Consider the following 26,991-nt stretch of genomic DNA (forward strand, 5'->3'; position numbering starts at 1 on the left):
CAAACTGCTCAGAGGACAATTTTGAGGTGGCTAGCTGAGATGATATAGCCTCATAGATTACTCTAGCCAGGACTTGAGACAAGCCCTGCCCTTTCCCATTATGAGTAGACTGGACAACAAATGATACAGCTACCTCTCCCAGGACATGACAATTAACCCAAATTTTTCTTTTCAGGATCCCCTACAGATGCTGTTGCCCCCAGACAGCAACAAGTAATTTTTAAGAACACAATGCCCACATTCCCAAGAGGCGGAGTGGGTAGTTTTTGGTCATTCAATGGGTTATGGATATTTGTCATTGTTTAGAATAGTTGGTTACCCAGAATATATAAGGAACTCAAGAAATTAGACATCAAAACAACCAACAGTCCAATTAAGAAATGGGCTATAGAACTAAACAGAGAATTCTCAACAGAGGAAACTCAAATGGCTGAAAGACATTTAAGGAATTGCTCAACATCCCTAATCATCAGGGAAATGCAAATCAAAACAACTCTGAGATACCACCTTACGCCTTTCAGAATGGCTAAAATCAAAAACACTGAGGACACTTTATGCTGAAGAGGATGTGGAACTAGGGGAACTCTCCTCCACTGCTGGTGGGAATGCAAGCTTGTACAACAACTTTGGAAATCAATATAGCGCTTTCTTAGAAAATTGGGAATCAGTCTCCCCCAAGATCCAGCTATCTCACTCTTGGGCATATACCCAAGAAATGTTCAATCATACCACAAGAGCACTTGCTCAGCTATGTTTATATCAGCATTGTTTGTAATAGCCAAAACCTGGAAACAACCTAGATGCCCTTCAACTGAAGAATGGATAAATAAATTGTGGCTCATACACAATGGAATACTACTCAGCAGAGAAAAACAATGACATCATGAGGTTTGCAGGCAAATGGATGGATCTAGAAAAAATCATCCTGAAGGTAGACGGGCCCCGGCAGCAGAGACAAGCAGACGCAGGTAGGTCTGCAGCGGCGGCCCGCAGAGGTAGACGGGCCCGGCGGCAGCAGCCAACAGGGACATTCAGTCCCGGCGGCAGCCAGCAGAGACATTCAGGCCCAGTGACGGCCCACAGAGGTAGACAGGCCTGTCGGCGGAAACAAGCAGACACAGGTAGGCCTGTGGCGGCGGCCCACGGAGGTAGACGGGCCCAGCGGCGGCCCATAGAAGTAGACAGGCTCGGCAGCGGAGACAAGCAGACGCAGGTAGGCCTGCAGCGCCGGCCCGCAGAGGTAGACGGGGCCCAGCGGCGGCCCGCTGAGGTAGATGGGCCCGGTGGCGGCAGCCGACAGGGACATTCAGGCCCAGCGGCGGCCCACGGAGGTAGACGGGCCCAGCGGCGGTCCATAGAAGTAGACGGGCTCCGCAGCGGAGACAAGCAGACGCAGGTAGGCCTGCAGCGCCGGCCCGCAGAGGTAGACGGGGCCCAGCGGCGGCCCGCTGAGGTAGATGGGCCTGGTGGCGGCAGCTGACAGGGACATTCAGGCCCAGCGGCGGCCCACAGAGGTAGACAGGCCCGGCAGCGGCCAACAGGGACATTCAGGCCTGGCGACAGCTGGCAGAGACATTCAGGCCCAGCGGCGGCCCACAGAGGTAGACAGGCCCGGTGGCAGCGGCCAACAGGGACATTCAGGCCTGGCGACAGCTGGCAGAGACATTCAGGCCCAGCGGCGGCCCACAGAGGTAGACAGGCCCGGCGGCAGAGACAAGCAGACGCAGGTAGGCCTGCGGCGGCAGCCCGCAGAGGTACATGGGCCCAGCGGCAGCCCGCAGAGGTAGACAGTCCCGGCAGCGGCAGCCGACGGGGACATACAGGCCCGGTGGCAGCCCCCAGAGGCAGACAGACCCAGCGGCAGCTGACAGGTACATACAGGGCCGGTGGCGGCCCCCAGAGGCAGACAGACCCAGCAGCAGCTGACAGGGACATACAGGCCTGGTGGTGGACCGCAGAGGTAGACAGGCCCAGGGACAGAGACAAGCAGACGCAGCTTGGAACAGGGACGCCCCTAACACCAACACCTGGGGAAGAAGCTATCTCTGTGGGTCAGAACCAGAACGAATCTGAACACTCCGTCTGAGGACAACCCAGGGCCCAGCTGCTGATCCTGTGAAACCCAACAACTTGGAGGTGTTGGTGAGACCACCCTGCTCAGCTGAAACCCATCTGGGAGAGGATTCAGATGCCTACAGTTTAAAGTCTGAAGAAACAAGATCAGCTGAGGAGTTGACAAATGAACAAAACGTGACCTGGGAACACAGAAGAAGGTGCTACCCAGTCACCAAACCAGAGCACCAGAATCATAAGTATATAATTCACCGATTAAAATCAGCTGCCCCTGAAGAAATAACCCAATAGCACCAATTTAACCAAGAACCCCTACTAAACCAAGACTAAAAATTAGAACAAGAGAGGCACTCTCAGACACAGACATCACCTGCACTGCACAGAAGAAGAGATGAGTAGACGCCAGTGCAAAAATACAGGCAACAACATAAAGACCTATATGGCAACATCAGAACTTAGTGATTCTACACCTGCAAGACCTAAACACACCATGACAGAAGAAACAGAAGAAATCAACCCTAAAAATGACTTTAAGAAGATGATAGAAGCCCTTAAAGAAGAAATAAAACATTCCCTCAAAGAGGAAATAAAAACTTCCCTTAAAGAGGAAATGAAAAACTCCATTAAAGAGGAAATAAAAAACTCCCTTAAAGAAATGGAAGAAAAAAACGAACAAAAATGGGAAGAAATCAAATCAAGCCAAGAAAAAGCAATTAAACAGATGAAAGAAACATTCCAAGATCTGAAAAATGAATTTGAGACAATAAAGAAAACACATGCTGAGGGAATGCTGGAAATAGAAATCCTGACTAAACGAACAGGAACTACAGAAACAAGCATAACCAACAGATTGCAAGAGATGGAACAGAGAATCTCTGACACTGAAGACACAATAGAGAAAATAGATTCTTCAGTCAAAGAAAATACTAAGACAAAAAAGTCGTAACACAAAACGTCCAGGAAATTTGGGACACCATGAAAAGACCAAACCTAAGAATAATAGGGATAGAAGAAGGAGAAGAATACCAACTCAAAGGCACAGAAAATATATTCAACAAAATCATAGAAGAAAACTTTCCTAACCTAAAGAAAGAAATACCTATGAAGATACAAGAAGCTTACAGAATACCAAATAGTCTGGATCCAAAAAAAAAAGTCCCCTCGCCACATAATAAAACAAAAATACACAGAACAAAGAAAAAATATTAAGAGCTGCAAAGGAAAAAGACCAAGTAACATATAAAGGCAAAACCCATCAGAATAACACCAGACTACTCAATAGAGACTATGAAAGCTAGAAGATCATGGACAAACCTCATGCAGACACTAAAAGACCACGGATGCCAACCCAGACTATTATACCCAGCAAAACTCTCAATCACCATAGGCAGAGTAAACAAAATATTCCAGGAAAAAAACAGATTTAATCAATACCTGTCCACAAACCCAGCCCTACAGAAAGCACTAGAAGGGAAAATTCAACCCAAAGAAGCTAAACACATCCATGAAAAATCAAGCAATAGATAATCCCACACCAACATACACCACAGAAGGACAACACAACACAACCACAAAAAATAACAGGAATTAACAATCACTGGTCATTAATATCCATCAATATCAATGATCTCAACTCACCTATAAAAAGACACAGGCTAACAGAATGGATAAGAAAACAGGACCCATCCATTTGCTGCATACAAGAAACACACCTTAACTCCAAAGACAGACACTACCTCCGAGTAAAGGGCTGGGAAAAGGATTTCCAAGCAAATGAACCTAAGAAACAAGCTGGTGTAGCTATCCTAATATCTAATAAAATAGACTTCAAACTAAAATCAATCAAAAGAGACCAGGATGGACATTACATATTCATCACCGGAAAAATCCACCAAGATGAAGTCTCAATTCTAAACATTTATGCTCCAAATACAAAAGCACCCACATTCATAAAAGAAACACTACTAAAGTTTAAAACGCACATCAAACCCCACACATTAGTAGTGGGAGATTTTAACACACCACTCTCACCAAAAGATAGATCTACCAGACTGAAACTTAACAAAGAAATAAAGGACCTAACAGATGTTATGACTCAAATGGACCTAATAGATATCTACAGAATATTCCATCCTAACACAAAAGAATATACCTTCTTCTCAGCACCCCATGGAACCTTCTCAAAAATTGACCACATGCTTGGACACAAAACAAATCTCAACAGATACAAAAAAATTGGAATAACCTCCTGTATCTTATCAGACCACCATGCCCTAAGTTAGAACTCAATAACAACAAAAATTATAGAAAACCCACAAACTCATGGAAACTGAATAATGCCCACCTGAAACATCAATGCGTCAAGGAAGAAATAAAAACAGAAATTAAAGAGTTCCTAGAATTCAATGAAAATGAAAGTACAACATACCCAAACTTATGGGACACTATGAAAGCAGTGCTAAGAGGAAAATTCATAGCTCTAAATGCACACATAAAGAAGATGGAGCAATCCCATACCAATGAATTAACAGCACAACTGAAAGCTCTAGAACAAAAAGAAACAAACTCACCCAGGAGAAATAGACACCAGGAAATAATCAAATTGAGGCTGAAATCAACGAAATAGAAAACAAGAGAACAATACAAAAATCAATGAAACAAAGAGTTGGTTCTTTGAAAAAATCAACAAGATAGACAAACCACTAGCCAAATTAACCAAAAGGCAAAGAGAGAGCACCCAAGTTAACAAAATTAGAAATGAAAAGGGAGACATAACAACAGACAACGAGGAAATCCAGAGAATCATCAGATCATACTTCAAAAACCTGTACTCCACAAAAATGGAAAACCAGGAAGAAATGGACAATTTTCTGGATAAATACCACATACCAAAATTAAATCAAGACCAGATAAACCATTTAAATAGACCAATAACCCCTAAAGAAATAGAAACAGTCATCAAAAGTCTCCCAACCAAAAAAAGCCCAGGACCAGATGGTTTCAGTGCAGAATTCTACCAGACTTTCAAAGAAGAACTAATACCAATCCTCTTCAAAGTGTTCCACACAATAGAAACAGAAGGAACACTACCAAACTCTTTTTATGAGACTACAATTACCCTGATACCCAAACCACACAAAGATGCAACAAAGAAAGAGAACTACAGACCAATCTCCCTCATGAACATTGATGTGAAAATACTCAACAAAATATTGGCAAACCGAATCCAAGAATACATCAAAACAATCATCCATCACGACCAAGTAAGATTCATCCCAGGGATGCAAGGATGGTTCAACATATGAAAATCAGTCAATGTAATACACCATATAAACAAACTGAAAGAAAAAAACCACATGATCATCTCCTTAGATGCTGAAAAAGCCTTTGACAAAATCCAACACCCCTTCATGATAAAGGTCTTAGAAAGATCAGGAATACAAGGAACATTTCTAAACATAATAAAAGCAATTTATAGCAAGCCAACAGCAAACATCAAATTAAATGGAGAGAAACTCAAAGCGATACCACTAAATTCAGGAACAAGACAAGGCTGTCCACTCTCCCCATATTTATTCAATATAGTACTAGAAGTTCTAGCTAGAGCAATAAGACAACAAAAGGAGATCAAAGGGATACAAATTAGCAAGGAAGAAGTCAAACTTTTACTATTTGCAGATGATATGATAGTATACATAAGTGACCCCAAAAACTCTACCAAGGAACTTCTACAGCTGATAAACTCCTTCAGTAAAGTGGCAGGATACAAGATCAACTCAAAAAAATCAGTAGCCCTCCTATACACAAATGATAAAAGGGCTGAGAAAGAAGTCAGAGAAACATCACCCTTTACAATAGCCACAAATAATATAAAATACCTTGGGATAACACTAACTAAACAAGTGAAAGACCTTTTTGATAAGAACTTTAAATCTCTAAAGAAAGAAATTGAAGAAGATATCAGAAAATGGAAGGATCTCCCATGCTCATGGATAGGTAGGATTAACATAGTAAAAATGGCAATCTTACCAAAAGCAATCTACAGATTCAATGCAATCCCATCAAAATCCCAACACAATTCTTCACAGACTTGGAAAGAAAAATACTCAACTTTATATGGAAAAACAAAAGACCCAGGATAGCTAAAAGAATCCTATACGATAAAGCAACCCTTGGAGGCATCACCATCCCGGACCTCAAACTTACTATAGAGCTATAGTAATAAAAACAGCTTTGTACTGGTATAAAAACCGACATACGGACCAATGGAATCGAATTGAAGACCCTGAAATTAATCCATGCACATATGAACACCTGGTTTTTGACAAAGGAGCCAAAACTATACAATGGAAAAAAGAAAGTATCTTCAACAAATGGTGCTGGCATAACTGGATGTCAATATGTAAAAGATTACAAATAGATCCATATCTGTCACCATGCACAAAACTCAAATCCAAGTGGATCAAAGACCTAAACATAAACCCAGATACACTAAACTAAATAGAAAAGAAAATAGGAAGCACTCTTGAACACATTGGCACCGGAGACCACTTCTTAAATAAAACACCGACAGCACAGACCCTGAGCACAACCATCAATAAATGGGACCTCTCAAAACTGAGAACTTTGCAGGCAAAAGACACAGTCAATAAGACAAAAGACAGCCAACAGAATGGGAAAAGATCTTCACCAACCCCACATCTGACAGAGGATTGATCTCCACAATATATAAAGAACTCAAGAAACTAGACATCAAAGTACTGAACAGTCCAATTAAAATATGGGCTAAAAAGCTAAACAGAGAATTCACAAAGCAAGAACTACAAATGGCTGAAAGACATTTAAAGAAATGCTCGCGGCTGGTGGCGCACGCCTTAATCCAGCACTCGGAGCAGAGCAGCGGATCTTTGTGAGTTCGAGCCAGCCTGGCTACCAAGTGAGCTCCAGAAAGGCACAAGCTACACAGAGAAACCTGTCTCGGAAAAAAAAAAAAAAAAGAAATGCTCAACATCCTTAATCATCAGAGAAATGCAAATCAAAACAACTCTGAGATACCACCTTACACCTGTCAGAATGGCTATGATCAAAAACACCAATGACAACCAATGTTGGAGAGGATGTGGAGCAAAGGCAACACTCCTCCACGTTGGTGGGAATGTAAACTTGTACAACCACTGTGGAAATCAGTATGGCGGTTTCTCAGAAAATTAGGAATCGAACTACCTCAAGACCCAGCCATCCCACTCTTGGGCATATACCCAAGGAATGCTGATTCATACCATAAAGATACATGCTCAGCTATGTTCATAGCAGCACTATTTGTAATAGCCAGAACCTGGAAACAACCTAGATGCCCATCAACGGAAGAATGGATGAAAAAATGTGGTACATATACACAATGGAGTACTACTCAGCAGAGAAAAACAATGAAAGCATGAAATTTGCAGGCAAATGGATGGAACTAGAAAAAATCATCCTGAGTGAGGTAACCGAAACCCAGAAAGACAGTTATGGTATGTACTCACTCATAGGTGGATTCTAGATATAAAATAAAGAACAATCAGACCACAACCCATAGAACCATAGAGGCTATATATATATAGCATGGAGGTCCATAGGACGACTGTGGCATATAATAAATTTCAGTTTTACTCAATTATTGAAAAAAAAATAGCCAAATGAATGGAAACACATGAAATATGAACCAAAGGCTGAGGGGCCCCAGCTGGATCAGGCCCTCTGAATAGGTGAGACAGTTGATTGGCTTGATCAGTTTGGGAGGCAACTAGGCAGTGGGACCAAGTCCTTTGCTCATTGCATGAGTTGGCTGTTTGAAACCTGGAACTTATGCAGGGACACTTGGCTTAGTCTGGGAGGAAGGGACTGAACCTGCCTGGACTGAGTCTACCAGGTTGATCGCAGTCCTCAGGGGAGGACTTGTCCTGGAGGAGGTGGGAATGGAGGGTGGGCTGGGGTAAGGGAGGGGTGGGAGGGGAGAATAGGGGAACCCATGGCTGATATGTAGAACTGAATGGTATTGTAAAATTTTATATATATATATATATATAATATATATATATATATATATATATATATATATATATATATATATATCATCCTGAGTGAGGTAACCCAGACTCAGAAAGACAAATATGGTATGTACTCACTCATAGGAGGATACTAGATGTAGAACAAGGATGGCTGGACTGCTACTCACATCACCAGTGAGGCTACCTAGAAAACAGGACCCAAGAAAGACATGGGGATCACCCAATGACGGAGAAATGGATGAGATCTACATGAACAGCCTGTACATGAGTGGGAGCAATGAACGGCGAGGGTCAAAGGAAAGAGAGTGGGAGATCCCAGCTGGATCAAGAACAGAGAGGGAGAACAAGGAATAGGAGACCATGGTAAATGAAGACCACATGAGAAAAGGAAGAAACAAAGTGCTAAAGAGACCCACAGAAATCCACAAAGATACCCCCACAAAAGACTGCTGGCAATGGCCGAGAGACAGCCAGGACTGACCTACTCTAGTGATGGAATGGCCAAACACCCTAATAGTTGTGCCAGAAACCCCATACAAGGACTGAGGAATCTGGATGCAGACATCCACAGCTAGGCCCTGGGTGGAGCGCCGGGAGTCGAATTAGCGAGAAAGAGGAGGGTTTATATGAGCGAGAATTGTTGAAACCAAGGTTGGATAAAGCACAGGGACAAATAGCCAAACGAATGGAAACACATGAACTATGAACCAAAGGCTGAGGGGCCCCCAACTGGATCAGGCCCTCTGAATAGCTGAGACAGTTAATTGGCTTGATCTGTTTGGGAGGCATCTAGGCAGTGGTACCAGGTCCTGGGCTTGTTGCATGAGATAGCTGTTTGAAACCTGGGACTTATGTAGGGACACTTGGCTCAACCTAGGAGGAGGGGACTGGACCTGCCTGGACGGAGTCTATCAGGTCGATCTCAGTCCTCGGGGGAGGCCTTGATCTGTTGGAGGTGGGAATGGGGGGTGGGCTGAGGGGAAGGGGAGGGGGCAGGAAGGGGGAGAACAAGGGAATCTGTGGCTGTTGTGTAGAACTGAATAGTATTGTAAAATAAAATAAAATAAAATAAAAAAAGAAGAGTTGGTTACAAGTTTTATTGGTAATAGTTAAAATAAAAGCTGAACAAATGAGATTAGATTCAGGGTTCTTGTTTTGAAAAAAAAGGAAAAGAGAAAAAGGAGGATATAGAAATGATAGGATAAAGAGTAGATTATTGAATCTATTTTTGAAAGTCAACTATTTGTTTTAAATCTTTTACATTGATATGGATCTTTGTATAATGATACAAATTTGAGATTATTTTTGTTAGAACATACTGTACATACACTTCTAATCTTGTTCAAGTTATTGTACCTATACATTTCATTTACCAATGTAATGCAAACTGCTAGTTCTTGAAAGTTATTATTACAAACTATTTAGGATAATAAAGAAATGCAGGTTAGTAGTTAGTCACCTATTACAATTAAACTTGTAGTCCTGTTAGGTATGTTTTCAAGGTCAAACAGATATATTTTAAGTAGACAGTCTTCAAACAGTTCAGAGATCCACAGAATATAGCATTTAAGATGTTTTAATAACAAGTTCTTTTTTTGCCTTTAAAACTTGTTATTTTTTCCTTATTTTACATACCAATCACAATTTACCCTCCCCCTTCTCCTCCAGCTTTCTACTCCCACCTCCCTTCTACCCACCCCTATCCACTCCTCCTCCCTCTCCATTCAGATGGGATAAGGTCTCCCTTGGGAGTCCAAAAAGCATGGCATATAAAGTTGCAGCAGGACCAAGCTCCTCCCCACTGTATCAAGACTGAACAAGGCATCCCACCATAAGGAATAGGTTCCAGAGAGCCAGCTCATGCATCAGGGACAGGTCCTAGTCCCACTGCTAGGGGTCCCACAAAAGACCAAGCTACACTACTGTCACCCAGATGCAGAGGGCCTAGGTTGGTCCCATGCAGACTCCCTAGCTGTCTGGCCAAAGTCACTGAGCTTCCACAAGCTCAGGTCAGCTGTCTCTGTGGGTTTTCCCATCGTGATCTTGATGCCCCCTTGCTCATATAATCTCTCCACCCTCTCTTCAACTGTACTCCCAGTTTGTCCCAGTGCTTAGCTGTGAATCTTTGCATTTGCTTCCATCAATTACTAGATGAACGTTTTATGATGACAATTAGGGTAGTCACCAATCTAATTACAGGGGAAAGTCAATTCAGGTAACCTCTCCACTATTGCTAGGAGTCTTAGTTGGGGTCATCCTTGTAATTTCCTGGGAGTTTCACTGGCACCGGGTTGTCCCTAACCCCTTAATTGCCCCCTCTATCAAGATATTTCTTTTATTACTCTCCGCCTCCGTCTCACCCCCAACTCGACCATCCTGATCACTCATGTTCCCATTCCCCATCCCCTCCCCTCTACTTCCCCCACCCCCAGTTTACCCAGGGCATCTCATCTATTTCCTCTTCCCAGGGAGATCCATGCATCACTCTTAGGATACTCTTTGTTACCTAGCTTCTCTGGGGCTGAGGATTGTAGTCTGGTTATACTTTGCTTTACATCTAGTGTTCACTTATGAGTTTGTACATACCTTGTTTGTCTTTCTGGGTCTCAATCAGAAAGACATATAATTTTTTTCTAGTTCCATCCATTTGCCTGCAAATTTGATGATGTCATTGTTTTTTCCCACTGAGTAATAATTCATTGTGTAAATGTACCACATTTTCTTTATCCATTCTTCCATTAAGGAGCATTCTAGCTCTAGCTAGAACCTCAAGTACTGTTTTGAAGAGACATGGAGAGAGTGGACAGCCTTGTCTTGTTTCTGACTTTAATAGAATCACTTTGAGTTTCTCTCCATTTAATTTGATGTTAGCTGTTGGCTTGCTGTATATTGCCTTTATTGTGTTTCTGTATGTTCCTTGTATCCCTGATCTCTACAGAACATTTATTACGAAAGAGTGTTGGATTTGCTTAAAGGCTTTTTCAGTATCTAACAAGATGATCATGTGGGTTTTTTTCTTTCAGTTTTTATAAGGTGTATTACATTGACAGATTTTCATATGTTGAACCATCCCTGCATCACTAGGATGAAGCCTACATGATCATGGTAGATGATTTTTTATGTGTTCTTTAATTAAGTTTGCCGGTATTTTATTGAGTATTTTTGAATCAATGTTCATGAGGGAGATTGGTTTGTAACTCTTTCTTTGTTGCATCTTTGTGTGGTTTGGGTATCAGGGTAACTGTAGCTTCATAAAATGAATTTGGCAATATTCCTTGTTTCTAATGTGCAGAACAATTTAAGGAATATTGGTATTAGCTCCTCTTTGAAATTCTGGTAGAATTTTGCACTGAAACCATCTGGCCCTGAGTTTTGGGGCTTTTGGGGGCATGGGGAGTCTTTTAATGACTGTTTCTATTTCCTTAGGGTTTATAGGTCTGTTTAAATTGTTTATCTGGTCTTGATTTAATTTTGGTATGTAGTACCTATCAAGAAAGTTGTCCATTTCTTTTAGATTTTCCAATTTTGTGGAGTACAGGTTTTTGAAATATGACCTAATGATTCTCTGTATTTCCTCAGTGTCTGTTGTTATGCCCCCATTTCTGCTTTTGTTAATTTGGATATTCTCTCTCTGCCTTTTGGTTAGTTTGGATAAGGGTTTGTCTATCTTGTTGATTTTCTCAAAGAAACAACTCTTTATTTTATTGATTCTTTGTATTGTTCTCTTTGTTTCTATTTTATTGATTTCAGCCCTCTGTTTGATTATTTCCTGCCATCTACTCCTCCTGGGTGGGTTTGCTTCTTTTTATTTAGAGCTTTCAGGTGTGCTGTTAAGTCTTTCTCCAAATTCTTTATGTAGGCACTTAGTGGTGTGAACTTTCCTCTTAGTACTACTTTCATAGTGTCCCATAAGTTTGGGTATGTTGTGAATTCATTTTCATTGAATTCCAGGAAATCTTTAATGTCTTTATTTCTTCCTTGACCCAGAGGTGATTCATTTGAGCGTTGTTCAGTTTCCATGAGTTTGTAGGCTTTCTGTAGTTTGTGTTGTTGTTGAACTCCAACTTTAGCTCATGGTGGTCTGATGAGATATAAGGGGTTACCCCAATTTTCTTGTATCTATTGATATTTGCTTTATGACTGAGTATATGGTACAATTTTAGAGAAGGTTCTATGAGGTGCTGAGAAGAAGGTATATTCTTTTGTGTTTGGGTGAAATGTTCTGTAGATGTCTATTAAGTTCATTTGTGTCATAACATGTTGGTTCCCTTGTGTCTCTGTTAAGTTTCTGTCTACCAGACCTGTCCATTAGTGAGAGTGGTGTGTTGAAGTCTCCCACTCTTAATGTTTAGGGTTTGATGTGTGATTTAAGCTTTAGTAATGTTTCTTTTACAAATGTGGGTACCTTTGTATTTGGGACATAGATGTTCAGAACTGAGACTTCATCTTGATGGATTTTTCCTTTGATGAATATGAAATGTCCTTCTCTATCTCTTTTGAATCAATTATTATCTGTCTAGCTTCTGAATTTGTTATCATTCTATTTACTGCTGAAGTCACTCTTTGTAAGAAACCAGTGAAGATTTCTTTTGGGACTTGTATAACTTTTGTAAATGACTCAATTTTCTTTCCTACTTCTTCAATTCTGTCCCAAGCAATCAAGGCTGCCATGCACATAAAGCCAGGGCGTGGTCATCATATAAAGACTGTCTTTGTATATCAGCATAATTACCTTCTCCAAGAAATTGATCTCCATCTCTTTTGATTAATTTTAGTTTGAAATCTATTTTGTTAGATATAAGGATAGCTACACTGGCTAGTTTCTTAGGTCCATTTGATTAAAAAATCTTTTCCAAATCCTTTACTCTGAGGTAATGTCCTTCTTTAGGTTGGGAAAGTTTTCTTCTATGATTTTGTTGAATATATTTTCTGTGCCTTTGAGCTGGAATTCTTCTTCTATTCCTATTATTCATAGGTTTGGTCTCTTCATGGTGTCGCAAATTTCCTGGATGTTTTGTGTTAAGAATTTGTTTTGGGGGTTTGTTGTTGTTGTTGTTGTTGTTGTTGTTGTCGTTGGATTTAATATTTTCTTTGACTGATGAATCTACTTCCTCTATTGTATCTTCAATACCTGAGGTTCTCTCTTCCATTCTGTTGGTTATGCTTGCATCTGTAAGTCCTGTTTGTTTACCCAGATTTTCCATTTCCAGAATTCCCTTGGTTTGTATTTTCTTTATTGCCTCTGTTTCAATTTTCAAGTCTTGCTGTGGGATGTTCTGTATGTCCTGTGAGAGTCCATTCTTGGGTTCCTCATGGCTTTACCCAGCAGGTCCCAATAGAAGATGATTAGGACCATGGGCCTGAGTGCAGGTGTCTGAGATGATCTGCACTTGACTGTGCTGGGGGATGGTCTCTATGGCAAATGTGTTGCTCTAATTGGTCAATAAATAAAACCTGATTGGCCGTGGCTAGGCAGGAAGTATAGGTGGGACTAACAGAGAGGAGAAATAAAAGAACAGGAAGGCAGAAGGAGTCACTGCCAGCCGCCCGCCAGGACAAGGAGCATGTGAAAATGCCGGTAAGCCATGAGCCGCATGTCAGGGTATAGATTTGTGGAAATGAATTAATTTAAGCTATAAGAACAGTTAGTAAGAAGCCTGCCATGGCCATACAGTTTGTAAGAAAAATAAGTCTCTGTGTTTACTTGGTTGGGTCTGAGCAGCTGTGGGACTGGTGGGTGACAAAGATTTGTCCTGACTGTGGGCAAGGCAGGAAAACTCTAGCTACAAAGTCTTGAACCATTTCCTTCACCTGTTTGATTGTTTTCTCTTGGCTTTCTTTAAGGGAATTTACTGATTTCTTATAATTTTTTATCTTTTCATTTCCTCTTTAACGGCCTCTATCATCTTCATAAAGTTATTCTTAAGGTTTTTTTCTTCTGCTTCATCTGCATTGGGATGTTCAGGTCTTGCTGTTGTGGAATCACTAGCTTCTTTTGGTGCCATATTGCTCTTTATGTTGTTGAATATATTCTTACACTGCCATTTGCTCATCTGGGTTTGGGATCATTATAGGAACAGGTGTTGATTCTTGTGATGTCTCTGCTGGATGGGTCTTTTGTTCCTTTATTGTCTGTTTCCTTTATTGTCTTTTGGCCTCAATGGACAAGGGTTCTGGTGATTGGCTTCTTGTCAAGTTGAGTAGGGTTGTCTCAGTTGAGGTTTGTGAGATTTTGGGTGATTTATCCAGCATATCATCCAATTCTCCTGGCTGGTGTGGACTTCACTTGTACCTATGAGGTCTGTTCTTCCAACTAGTATGGGTTGTGCCTGTGCCTATGGAGTCTGTTCTTCCAGCTGGTGTAGGTTTTGCCTGTGCCTATTCTTCCAACTGGTGTGGGTGGTGCTTATGCCTATATGGTCTGCTGATGTTGCTGTAAAGGGCTGTTCACAGGGAGGCTGCTCTAGGGGCTGCTGACTTTGTGATGGATGGTTAGCCAGGGGGAGGAAGATGGGTTGTGGGTTTGGGTGGTAGAGTGGGTCTTGTAGGTTATAGGGTACAATGGGTTGTGGTGGTGATGGAGCAGCCTGCCTGCAGGACTCTTACCTGCTGGCCTGCTGCTGGGGCTGAGATGATGATTTTTCAGTACTAACTGACACATGTCTTTGCCATCCCCAAATTCATTCTCTCTCTCTCTCTCTCTCTCTCTCTCTCTCTCTCTCTCTCTCTCTCTCTCTCTCTTAATTTCTTTACATCTGCACTGCTGTCATTCATTCTGCTTTCCCCAAATGGACCTGATTTGTGCCTGTGACGTGGGCTTAATTATGCCAATTTCCTCTCTCACTTCTGAAAGTGCTCCCCTTTAGATTGTAATGATGATCCTGCCAAAGTCTTTCTTTTCAGACAAGGCACCTAGAAGTGAATGGTTACACCTCCTCACCAAGAATCAACAGGCCATGAGAAGGAAGTTATCCAAGTAAAACAAGGCAATGTTTGACTCTGGATTCAAAAAAGTTCAGGTATTAATTTACTAAAATAGCTCTTTTATCTAGTCATCCATGCTAAGGAAGAAAGGTTATGGTAATAAAGAACTTCAATCATTGAAGTACCTGGTCATCCAGAACAGACCCACTCATCCCACTAAAGACATGGAGATGTGCATTAAACAGTGAACTTTAAACTCTGTGTGTGTGTGAGAGAGAGAGAGAGGGGGGGGTGCATTGCATGCACTTACTTGTACAAGCAGACAAGAAGAGAGCATTGAGTCCCCTTGGAGTTACAGGCATTGTTAGTGAGCCACTCAACAGAGTTGCAGGAACCATATTGAAAAAAGCAGCAAGCACTCTGAACCACTAAGCTATCTCTAGGCCTTTGAGCCACTTTTAAAACTCACTAGGACTCAGGCTTCATTTTATCATCACATCCATTTGCAATTTTATTCAAGGGATAAACCAAAACCTAAGTAGAATTAAATCATTGTGCTTTGTAAAATACTTTATATTATTGCTTTGCTGCCATCATGTCTGAGATTCAATAAAAGAAATTATCCACTGTCTGCTGATTTGAGTTTGTTTCATCTCATGGTTATTACTGAAAATAATGGTGTCGTGTACAGAATTAAAATGACCGATACACTTAGTTTTTACTTCTGCAAACTGATTAACTAGGGAACTAGACACTATTCCCAACAGAAATTCTGCCAGTTTGAAGCAACTTGGATTAAATAGTCTCTGCACGTGGTCACAAGCCTGAACAACCTTCTATAGCCAGGAGAACCACTAAATGTGACAAATGATGACACAGGACTTTCAAAGTCTCAAGAAGGATACCTAGTAGGACATTGTAACAAATGCATCTTTGGGCACCTGTTCGGAGTGGCAGACCAGTCACAGACATGAGAAGATAAGCTAGCCATTCTGTGGTAGACATGGACATGGATGAAGAGAAGTGGTAGGTCAAACTTGGCTTTCCTCCACATCACTGAGACACCAACATTAGGGAGAAGAAAATACTCTGAAATAGGTACATTTGCTTTAAATCTGAAATGACGGGATTTGTCTGTCTTACATCAGGCACAACTGGGACTCTGAATAAAAGTGAAATTCTGGTTTTTTTCTAAGTTATCTTTTCTACATCTTAGTTACTTGCTTTTAAAGACAATTCTATCCATTATATCTACAAATAACATTTAAAAAGTGAGATTTTATCCTTCCTAAGTCTTTTTAATAAATGAATTCCCCAAAACTAACAATGTTTAGAGAATGGTAGACCTAGTGGACAGTGTTGTGTGCTGCCTACCCTTAATCCTCTTACCTACAGTACTGAAAGGTTAATTCTTCCAATTGCTAAGGTCAGATGATTAATAGTTCTCAAGTGAATCTTCTCTGGGAGAGTGACCTTATCTTCCTTGGCATTCTACATCAACAAACCAAGCATAGAAGATATGAGGGACTGGTCCCCTTACTGCTTCATGGCAACACTCAGCTCCAGAGCTCCCAATAGAATGTCTCGGGTCTCTCCTATGACTGTCTCGCCATTCAGTTTCTCCTTCTGCCAATCCTGCTTCCTCCCTCAACCACTAGTAAACTTCCTGCCCACAAACATTAGTTTTAATGTCTGTTTCCCAAGGAGCCTGGCCTGCAATGGTAGGTACTCCATAATGCTAAAATGGAACAAGACTATAGAACCCATAAACCCCAGAACACATATTTCTTATGGAATAACCAGAGAGGGGAAATCTGTTTATGAGAACTGCCCAATGTATCTCATTAACTGTGAAGCTTCCCTAGTGAAGAGTCTGGACAGCATAACAACTTGGTTCATCACAGCCTATTCTTACCCTGGCAGAAGAGAAGGCAGAGGTCTCAGAGATGCTATGGCCATGCTCTCTCCACACACCTGGATTTCCCCCTTCTCCACAATAACCACTGACATGGCATATTATTTTAAAGCTGACACCATGATGCCCTAGTCTCAGACATACTGTCTCCCAGGATTTGACAGTCACTTAAGCCAGTAAATTCCTCATATGACTAAGCTATTTTGTTGAGTTTTCTGAGCAACTCAGAGAGTCCTAACACAAGTCCACTTCTAACTTCTTCCCATATTTAAAGATTGACAGGTCAACAATGTCATGTATTATTTTAACCACACATTTCTCATTTTTAATACATGAGTATACACATGTGTGTGTTCCATGTGCGGAAGAGCTGTGCACACATGTGTGCATGTGTATATGAGGGCCAGAGAACAACCTCAGGTGTTATCCTCAGGGGCCACCCACTTCCCTTGAAGCAAGGTCTGTCATTGAGTGGGAACTTACTAGCTAGTCTAGACTAGCTGGCAAGTGAGCTTCTGGGATCCCCCTATTTCACTGCCTTGGCACTGGGATTACAAGCACAGACCACCACACATAATTTTTTCTACATAGGTTCCTGGGGTTAAACTCAGGTCCTCAGGCTCACAAGGCAAGTACTCTGCTGACTGAGCAAACCCCACCCCACCCCATCTTTCAATATACTTCTTAATAGCATGCATTTGCTAGGCTCCCCCATGTGGAATCTGGATACACAGCCTTCATATGCAAGCCTTGATGAGCCTTCCCACTCCACACTTCCTAAACCCAGCCCTGAAAATACTAGTCCTGATTATGTGCCTCAGATGACTGCTCCATCAATTACCTATAAGCAGTTGCTGACTTATTCTTTTCTTATTCCTGTGAAGTGCCAGGACTCTGGGTGAGAGGGAATGTTTCTCAGCTGCCTTGGACACTCACTCATAGATAAAAATACAAAGTAGAACCTGAGTGTTGATAGTTGAGAGAGGCATAGAGACACTTCTTGTATTCTCCTGAACTGAAATTATACCAAATCTTGCTTGTGCTACAATAAGACCAAACTGGGTTCCCTGAAATATCAAAGCTGTCCTGGTATGCTGGCTCTGCCATAGTTGAGAGGTTGGTGTTCTTTCTGCTGCATCATTCCTGGAAGGCTGACCATCCCTCTCACGGCCCCCTGGCTCCTCCCTGCACCAAAATCTCATTTCCACAAAAATGATGTACCTTGTTGCTTTGGCTCGTGAGATGTTATGGAATGTGGATATTACAACTCAGTGTCTGTGTTAATCAACTGTGATGAAATACCTCATAGAATCAACTTAGAAGGAGGAAATTTGTGGATCCATGATTTCAGAGGATCCAGTTCTTTGTTGCCTAGCTCCCTTATTTTAGGGACTATGTTGAGGCAGATCATCATAATGGGGACACTAGCAGGGGACCTGTTCACCTCATGGTAGCCAAAAGCAATGGGACCAAAAGGGATCTGGTCCTAACATCCCCTTTATGTCTTGACTTCTTTAATGAGGTACCATCACCTCCAGCCAGAGGATGGCAACTGAGTCTTTAACACATGGACCTTTAGAGGGGGCACTTCCCCAAACCACAGCAGCATCTACACCGTACAGAGACCATGGAGACTATCCCAAATGGGCCATAAACTGGTTTGAAAGAGTATCTGACTCATTAATATTTCCTACTACTCACCTAATAGCCAATCTCTGATATTATGATCATGTGAAGTTGAGTCTGCCCCTGCAACTGAGTGCCACAGCCATTTGCTGGTCCCCAAACTGCCCCCTACTGATGTATCTTTGATCTTTATTTTGCCTACTTATCTCTTGGTTCATTATAAATCAGATCTTTGCTTTAATTCCCTTATTTCATCAAATGAAGACATAAACAAAGTCAGTATTTACCCAGAGAAAGCGTTGGACAAAGCTGGCAAAGTAAGCCTATGTGTCTAAGGAGGCCACTGTGTCTATGGTGGAAAGAGCAGACATTAACACATAACCATGGGTGAGGGGAGCTCCTCATAGAGAAGTTTCCGGAGCACATGCTACAGTATCTAGAACAGCAGGAATACTTGGCTGATGTTACTGTTATTGTTTTTTTCCCATCAACTGTTGGAAGACACTGTCATTGAGGGCTTCCGGTCTAGCAGATGCCTCTAGCTACCTTCATGAACCAGCGATTAGTTCCTCTTCTACACTGAGCAGCTCAATGACACTAAATGTGCCTGCCACTAAAGAAAAACATAGAAGCTACTGCTCTGTACATCAGTCAAAGCCAAGGTCTCTCATCTTTGTGACAGAGTTTCTCTGTCCTTTTGCTGATGGGTTTAGGAAAACACAGAGTAGCCAGTGTTCATCAGGGCAAAAAGACAAGAAACTTTTGACCACAGGTGACTTTGTTTCAAAGGCTCCTCTTATGAAACAGAACTGAAAATACCAAAACTTAATCATCTGTAATGCACCTCCCACATCACTATAAATTCAGAGATGCTTTAACTGTGAAGTTGAACTTTAAGCAATCATTCCAAAAGTAAATGTAAAAATTAATCTTTTGCCAGGCATGGGAACACACATCTGTAACCCCAGCACTCTGAAGGTTGAGAGAGGAATGTCACATGTTGGAGGCCAGCCTGGCTAAGGAGCAAGATCCTGTTTCGAAAACATGAATTGGGGGCTGGAGAGTTGACTTGATTGGTAAAGTGCCTGCTGGATAGGATGAGGCCCTGGGGTTGAATCTCCCAGCACTCATGTAAAAAAAGCCAGACAGGGTCACACGTGGCTGTAACTTTGGCATATGGGGACAGAGACAGGCAGACCCCAGGAGCTTGTTGACCAGCAAGTCCAGCCAATCAGTCAAGCACCGGGTTCAGTTGATGACATTGTCTTAAATACAATATGTAGTATGACAGAGGAAGACACTCTATGTTGACTTCACATATGTGTGCATATATATGGGGGGTGTCTCTCTCTCTCTCTCTCTCTCTCTCACACACACACACACACACACACACACACACCACATGCACATATACAAAAACGTTAAAATAAATTCATCTTTTCATATTTCTCCTAGAAAACGGAGTAATTTGAGAAACTAAAATATTTTTGAAACACAATACAAAAACCTACCATAAAAACAAACAAAAACATCTAAGCAGTGTGGTGATATTGTGTTCCCCAAAATATTGTGCACCCTAATAAACTTATCTGGGGTCAGAGACAGAATAGCCACTAGATACAAAGGCTAGAAAATGGTGGCACTCACAACTTTAATCCTAGCATTTCAGAAGTATAAATCCCTCTGGATCTCTGTGAGTTCAAGGCCACATTGGAAACAGGCATGGTGACTCATCACACCTTTAATCCCAGGGAGTGGTGGTAGAAAGCAGAAAGGTATATAAGGCGTGAGGACCAGAAACTAGAAGCATTTGGCTGGTTAAGCATTCAGGCTTTGGAGCAGCACAATTCAGCTGAGACCCATTCTGTATGAGGACTCAGAGGCCTCCAGTCTAAGGAAACAAGACCAGCTGAGGAACTGGCAAGGTGAGGTAGCTGTGGCTTGTTCTGGTTCTCTGATCTTCCAGCTCACCCCAATACCTGACTCAGGTTTGTTTTATTAATAATACTCTCTAAGATTCCTGCTACAAAGCAGTTTATTTACATTAAAAATCCTGCCCAGCTGGAAGCCTTGAATGAGACACTCAGAACAGAACCTTCAGTGGCTCCAACTCCCCTAGAGTCCAAATGACTGCAACTTGTTCTGCTAACATAATAAAGTGTTTTCATGAGAACAGTATGAGGGCTGAGATGGTCTCTCACCACTAATATGTCATGAGTTCAGTCTCTACTCTCCTAACTCTTGTCCATGGGTGACAAAGCATCCCGGGACATCCTACAGATTCCAGAATCACCCTTGCCTACACACACACACACACACACACACACACACACACACACACACACTGCCAGCTATGTGTAATTTGGCCTCAGCTGCGTGTGGTCTGGGAGTCTCCGGAGGCACTAGAAAACAGAATGTAGAAGGTGAACTAAAGGAAAGACTCAATCTACACAGCTGTGGGGGCGTAGTCATCCATGCTGGGGTGAGACTCTGGTGGTCTGTGATGGCCCATGGTCCTGTAAATGGCCCCTCACTCATGGTCCGGTAAGTGGCCCCTCACCCATGGTCCTGTAAGTGGCCCCTCACCCATGGTCCTGTAAGTGGCCCCTCACCCATGGCCCTGTAAGTGGCCTCTCACCCATGCTGGGTAAGCAAGCCCTATAAGGAAGTCCCAGTTGGACTGTGGGGGGACTGTTACCCTGCTCTGTCACTGTAGCCCTCTCTGAATACTTGTACATCTCCCCAGGAACAGTTTACGTAGTAACAGCGTTACTGGTGACTCTTGAGTCTTATTTCCATGTCTACAACGTTCTTTGTGTCTACCAACTATGGATCTTGACTCCTCCCTTTATTCCTGGGAGCAGCATACCTGATTTAAAAAAAAAAAAAAAAAAGCTTTAAGATAACAAAGAGTGATTATGAGAGAAATAAACTCTGAGCTGAAAACAGGAGACAGCTTGTCTCTCTTCCTAGTCCACAAAAGGGTCCTCTCTGGCCCCTTCTCCTGCAGTCTCTGACATGTACCCCTAACTAGACCCATGGTGATAGGGTCAGAGACTAAGGAGAGGGCTCAGTAGGTAAGAATGCTTGCCATGCCAGCATGAGAACCTGAGTTCAAATCCCCAGCATCCATGTAAAAAGTTGGGCGTGGCCTCATGCACCTGTAATCCCATCACTGGATGTCAGGAGTGGAGACAGGAGACTTGCTGAGGCTAGCTGGCTGCCAACCGAGCTCCAGGTTCAGCCAAAAAACTCTCAAGACAAAGTGATAAAGGAGGACACTCAAAGTCCTCCTCTAGCCTCAGTACACACACGCATGCATGGCATACCTGACTGACACGTTCTCTACTTCTATCCTCCCACTTCAACTAGCAAAACCACATCTCCCCGTGGCTGTGACACCTCAGCAACATCGCTTCCTGAAGTCAGCCTATCCTAGCGTAAAACATCCAGATAGCAGCATTTGCTGACTCACGTGTCACTGATCCTGCGCCTCCCTAACCACGAGTGCACATCCCATGTCTGTGATTTGTCATCGCATGCCAAGGGACCAGCCCCACCACTGACCCACCTCACCCTCCAATGTTGAATCTCAGAAACATTTGCATTCAGGTCACTTTCCCTTGGGCTCTCCCCCTGCCCTTGCCCTCCTACCATCAACAGGGGACACATGCCCACTCAGAATGGCGACATGACAGGTCTCCTCAAAGAAGAGATTTCAATTCCTAGTCTACAATGCAGAAACTGCAACAACATTTGTTTCTTTAAAAAAAAGCTTTAATAAAGTCTCACCTCCTCATCTTGAATGTGTGAGATGTGAATTCCAGAGCTCATGGCCTTACAGACAGCTTGAAAACAGAAAGGACTGCTGTCCAGAAAGTGGTCTACGGCCCCATGTGTCTTCATCTCCCTAACTGACGCAGAATGTCAATGGTCTGGCACCTGGGTACCCTGAACCACTGCTTATAGCTTTTTTTAATGGATGAGGGAACATAATTGATAATATACTTTGCCTATGGGGTTCGCACCAGAGAGCCAGAGCAGTGAGCAAGAGGTGGAGGAGTTCACTATCAGAGTCGCTAAACACTTTATGGTGGGGGAGCTGTTTGTTAATCAAATCCCTGTTTGCTTCTTAGACATCAACGCTGTCCAAGAGTTCTGAATCATTAAGGAGTCCACTAAAACATAACAGTGTTAGTTTAAGGCTAGAGGCTGTGCTTGTAGAGGCCTGGGGCTTAGGTTCTGCCTCGAAGGAAGTCTCAACACAGACAATGCCACAAGTTAAAAGACTGAAAGAAGACGTGTTGGGGCCCAGATGATCTTCCAGGTATCAGGGAGGCAAAGAAAGGGAATCATGGGTACTGGCTTCTTGCTAGTCACGATGCGCAGAAACCAGGGCTTGCCAGACTGCAAGCATCCAGGATGGCCGTGCACACAGGCTGATGGGAAAGGGCAGAGGAAACTCCAACCAAGAAGTGTGCCAAGGCTCCTGTATCCAAAAAGCTGAATGAGGGACCAAGTTTTGGATGCTGAAAAAGGGATGGCGGACAAACACTGAAGTTCTTCATTGTGTCTGTTTCCCTCCAACAGAAGAAAGGCCCCTGAGCAAGCAGCCTAAAAGATCTCAGAAACATTTTGAGAGTTCCATCTTGCTAATGCATGCTGTCCATGTCCTTCATATTTTCCAGGCATTTCCAGAGCCATGGGGGAAACCATCTCTAGCTTTTTTGGGTGACTTTGGCTCTCCACAGAGTAAAATCCACAGGAACAATTTCAGATCTTCCAATCAAAATCACTCCTTCATTCACACAGTGGAGGTCAGTGGACTTAGATGTTTCGAATATTCATCTGAAATCAGTCAGAATGGAAATGTCAATTTTTCTGGCAATTATACGTTTTTTAATAGTCTGATTGGTTGTGCTATAAATCCAAGATTTTTAAACAGAAAGGAACAAAGTTGACACTTGATGGTCAGGGTCGATTGTCAACCTGACAAAATCTAGAATTACCTAGGAGATGGATCTCTGAGCCATGGCTGGAAGGGATGCTCTTAATTGAGTTCACTGAGGTGGGAAGACCCACCCTGAATGAGGACAGCACCATTTTAACGGGCTAGCCCTGAACTGGAAAAAGGGAAGGGAACTGCGCAGTGGCCATGCACCCATTCACCGCTCTTCTATTCTGACCGCAGACACAACGTGCCCAGCTCCCTCAAGTGCCTGCCACGTGGCTTCCTCACCCTGGTGGACCATGACCTGGAACTGTGAACTAAGTAAGTTCACAGTTGCTTTCGTTGAGTTGCTTTTATCTGAGTAGTTTATCAAAGCAACAAGAGCAGACTAGACTCTAAGACAGAAATCAGTACCAAGACATGGGTCACTGCTATAAGAATCTTCACCATGTGGTCCTTCCATGTGGAAGTGGTTTGGAGCTAGAATGTGGGAGTTTGAAATCTGGGGTTAGAAAAGCCCTCAGAAGCTGGAAGCAGAGCTTAATGAGCAATTCTGGGGGGATCATAGAAGAGGAGAATGCTAAGAAAAATGCCCGGCTCCTGGGGTTTCAGAGGGAAACAAGGACTTTATCAGGTACTGAGCTGGGAACCATTTGTGTGATATTTGGGGCAAGAATCTGGCTTCATTCTGCCCATGTCCTGAGAACCTAAGTGAAGCTGAATTGAAAGATTATGTACTGGCTTGTTTGACAGAGGGCATGTTAGGACAGGGGAGTGTCTGGGATGGTGCTGAGAAGGCAGCTGAGGTTGTTAAAGAGATAATGTATAATAAAAAATATAATTATTTTTTTAAATTTTAAGCATGTGAATGTATGTGTGTCTGTGTGTGGGTGTGTGCTGGTACCTAGAGAGGCCAGAGGACAATGATGGAGTTAAAAGTTGTTGTGAGCCACCACCATGGGTGCTGGGAAGCACACTGAGGTCCTCCACAAGAGCAGCAAGTGCGCTTAACCACTGAGCCACCCCTCTAGTCAGATGAAGGTACCGTTGGCCCTAAATAGTGAGCAACAGCTTTCCTTGGTGTCCTTTCCACCCTCCCTCCCCCAAACGACACACTGGGTCTGAAAGGGCAGGACAGAGATAAACAGAAGAAGAGACATCTGAGAACCCTACAAAGAGCCCCTGGGGATGTTCTAAATGAGTTTCCAGAATGTTTCTGATGATTTCCCAGGGCCACAAGATAAATTTGGCCCTAAGAAACAAACAAAGGAATAAGTTTAAACAAACACATGAAACGGCCCCAACAGTGCCTGGCACATAGAAGAGTCACACAGCAGGTTATCACTTCCTCCCATGCTGAAGGTGTGAGGGTCTACATCAGCTACAGTGGACAGATGTCAGAGGAGGTAACTAGACACATGCCAATCTTCCAGAAACTCACAGTCTTCTTAAACAGGGCCACTGGGTGAGGAAGGCAAAGGGGAAGGAAGGTGCATCTTTGCCCTGCAGCTGTTGGTGGCTCTTCCTGCACTCGGAATCCGCAGCATCTTCAAGCAGTTATAGATTTGGGTCTTATGCTGTCCACTACTGCTGAGATGACGGCTCCTGCAGCCTTTGCTCCCTCCACCAGGGCGTGCTCCACCTGCAAAGCACAGTGGTTCATGGGACAGTGGGTACCAATCTCAGGCTGGCACCCTCCCCTGCTCCTACCCCTGTCATCCCCTTCAGGACCCAGCCATCCTGGAGTCTCTTCCTACAGGAGGGGACCACTTGTCCTATCCTACATCTCCAAAAGTTCCCAGAGACCCAGCCAAGGGGGCATCTGCAGACAGGTACCCAAGGCAGGGCAGGCTCCCTTTCCCCCAGGCCATGGAACCTCTGGCCTTTTTCTTTCCCAGGAGCCATTCAGCATAGGCTCTGCCTCCAGAGTAGTGCATGATGCAAAGGATCTCTACACAGGAGAGGCTGAAGCCACTGAGGCCCTCATTCAACAAAAAGGGACTCTGGAAGCCAGGGAGGGAAACTCACCTGGGCACAACTGCACATGAATCAGTATTCACACTTAGCTCAATCTCATGACTCCTGGGCCCACACATCTTCAGAGGACCTCCTATCGTGCCCTCCATTTGGGGGTCTTTACTGACATGCAAATGCTCACGGGATGGGAGATCCTTCATAGTGGAGCCCACCACGCTCCTAGCACAAAGCCTCACAAGAACACAGCACAGGCAAACAGAGGATACAGAGGAGAGAGAAGGATGCTGGAAAACCAAATGGACAGAGGGAGTGGGGGCATGCTCTGAGAGGTAAATAACAGTAGGGAGATTTGACGCCACTCTGTGCAGAGAAGATAAAAATCACAGGAGAGGCAGAAACAGAAAATGGTGTCCCACCTTTAATCCTTCGGGGAGTTTCATTCTATCTCACATTATCTACAAGGAGTTGCACTTCCCTCTACCCATCAAGTCTTTTTAATAAGGGTCAACTATTAAACTGTTACAAATATTTAGGCTTCAGGACTGTTTCACACGTGTCCTGTGTTGTATGTTAGCACTGGCCTGTCTGAGCGGGGCAGGTGATATGACAAGAGCTGGAAGATGACATATCCATGCCCAGCATCAAAGATGACCCGACAAAGCACAGCAAAGCACAGTGAGGAGCCACCGAGGGCGCTCAGAACACACCTGCTGGCTCCTGGGCACACCGTATCTAAGGTCGTTGACAAAGTGCTCACAGTTCCCCTCAATCAGGCTATACTGCACTATCTTGTTGATCATGTTCTTCGTGCGCTGGATGATCTTGTCCACGGGGAGGGGCAGGTATGTCCCGTCCAGCTTGTTGTTGATCTTCCAGGAGCAGCCATGCAGCACGTCCTCCAGCCGGCTGTACTTCACCACGGCGCGGTTGCTGAAGATAGACGTGATGCTGCCCACCTCAAACTCCTCACCTGGGGAGCAAGGGCAAAAGTTGAAGGCCCCTGGGAGCGAGGGGGCAGGATTCGCTGGATCTGCCTTTCATAAGCCACTTCCCGTGAAGTTCTCAATCAAAACATCAATTCAGAGCATATCGGAGAAGGAATTGGATTAAATGTACCATAGAAGACCAACTTTCCTGAGAGATGCTTTTCTTGAAGATGAAGGGGGGGATGCACACGTGGGTGGGAGGGTAAGCTCAGGTATGTTGGTGTGCATGCATGTGTGGAGGCCAGAAGCCGAGGCAAATTATCTTCCTTAATCACTCTCCATCTTATTTTTTGAGACCGGATCTCTCTCGGTGAATCAAGAGCTCACCTGGTAGCTAGACAGGCTGGCCAGTGGGCTCTGGGACTCACTTGTCTCTGCCATACACAGATTTCTACATGAGTGCTGGGGATCTGAACTCAGAATCGCATGCTTGTGCGGGAAGCACGTTACCAACTGAGGCAGCTCCCACCCAAGAAATCTTTTGTCCTG

General features: G+C 43.4%; 1 protein-coding gene across 2 annotated transcripts in view; it reads right to left on the reverse strand.

Moving 5' to 3' along the window:
* Window positions 1-22,343: 22,343 nt before the first annotated feature.
* Plaat5 (phospholipase A and acyltransferase 5) overlaps window positions 22,344-26,991 on the reverse strand; it is a 29,590-nt gene continuing 24,942 nt past the window's right edge. The window contains exons 5-7 of one of the 2 annotated variants that reach the window (XM_028853753.2): window positions 26,224-26,486; window positions 24,981-25,181; window positions 22,344-23,436 (exon numbers count right to left, since the gene is read on the reverse strand). In XM_028853753.2, coding sequence (XP_028709586.1) covers window positions 25,089-25,181; window positions 26,224-26,486 — 356 coding nt within the window. In that variant the 3' untranslated portion in view covers window positions 22,344-23,436; window positions 24,981-25,088. The remainder of the gene's footprint in view (window positions 23,437-24,980; window positions 25,182-26,223; window positions 26,487-26,991) is intronic. The other variant, XM_037207587.1, reaches the window with a different exon arrangement.

Source organism: Peromyscus leucopus, chromosome 1 (genome assembly GCF_004664715.2).
Source record: "Peromyscus leucopus breed LL Stock chromosome 1, UCI_PerLeu_2.1, whole genome shotgun sequence".
In the NCBI taxonomy this organism is placed as follows: domain Eukaryota; kingdom Metazoa; phylum Chordata; class Mammalia; order Rodentia; family Cricetidae; genus Peromyscus; species Peromyscus leucopus.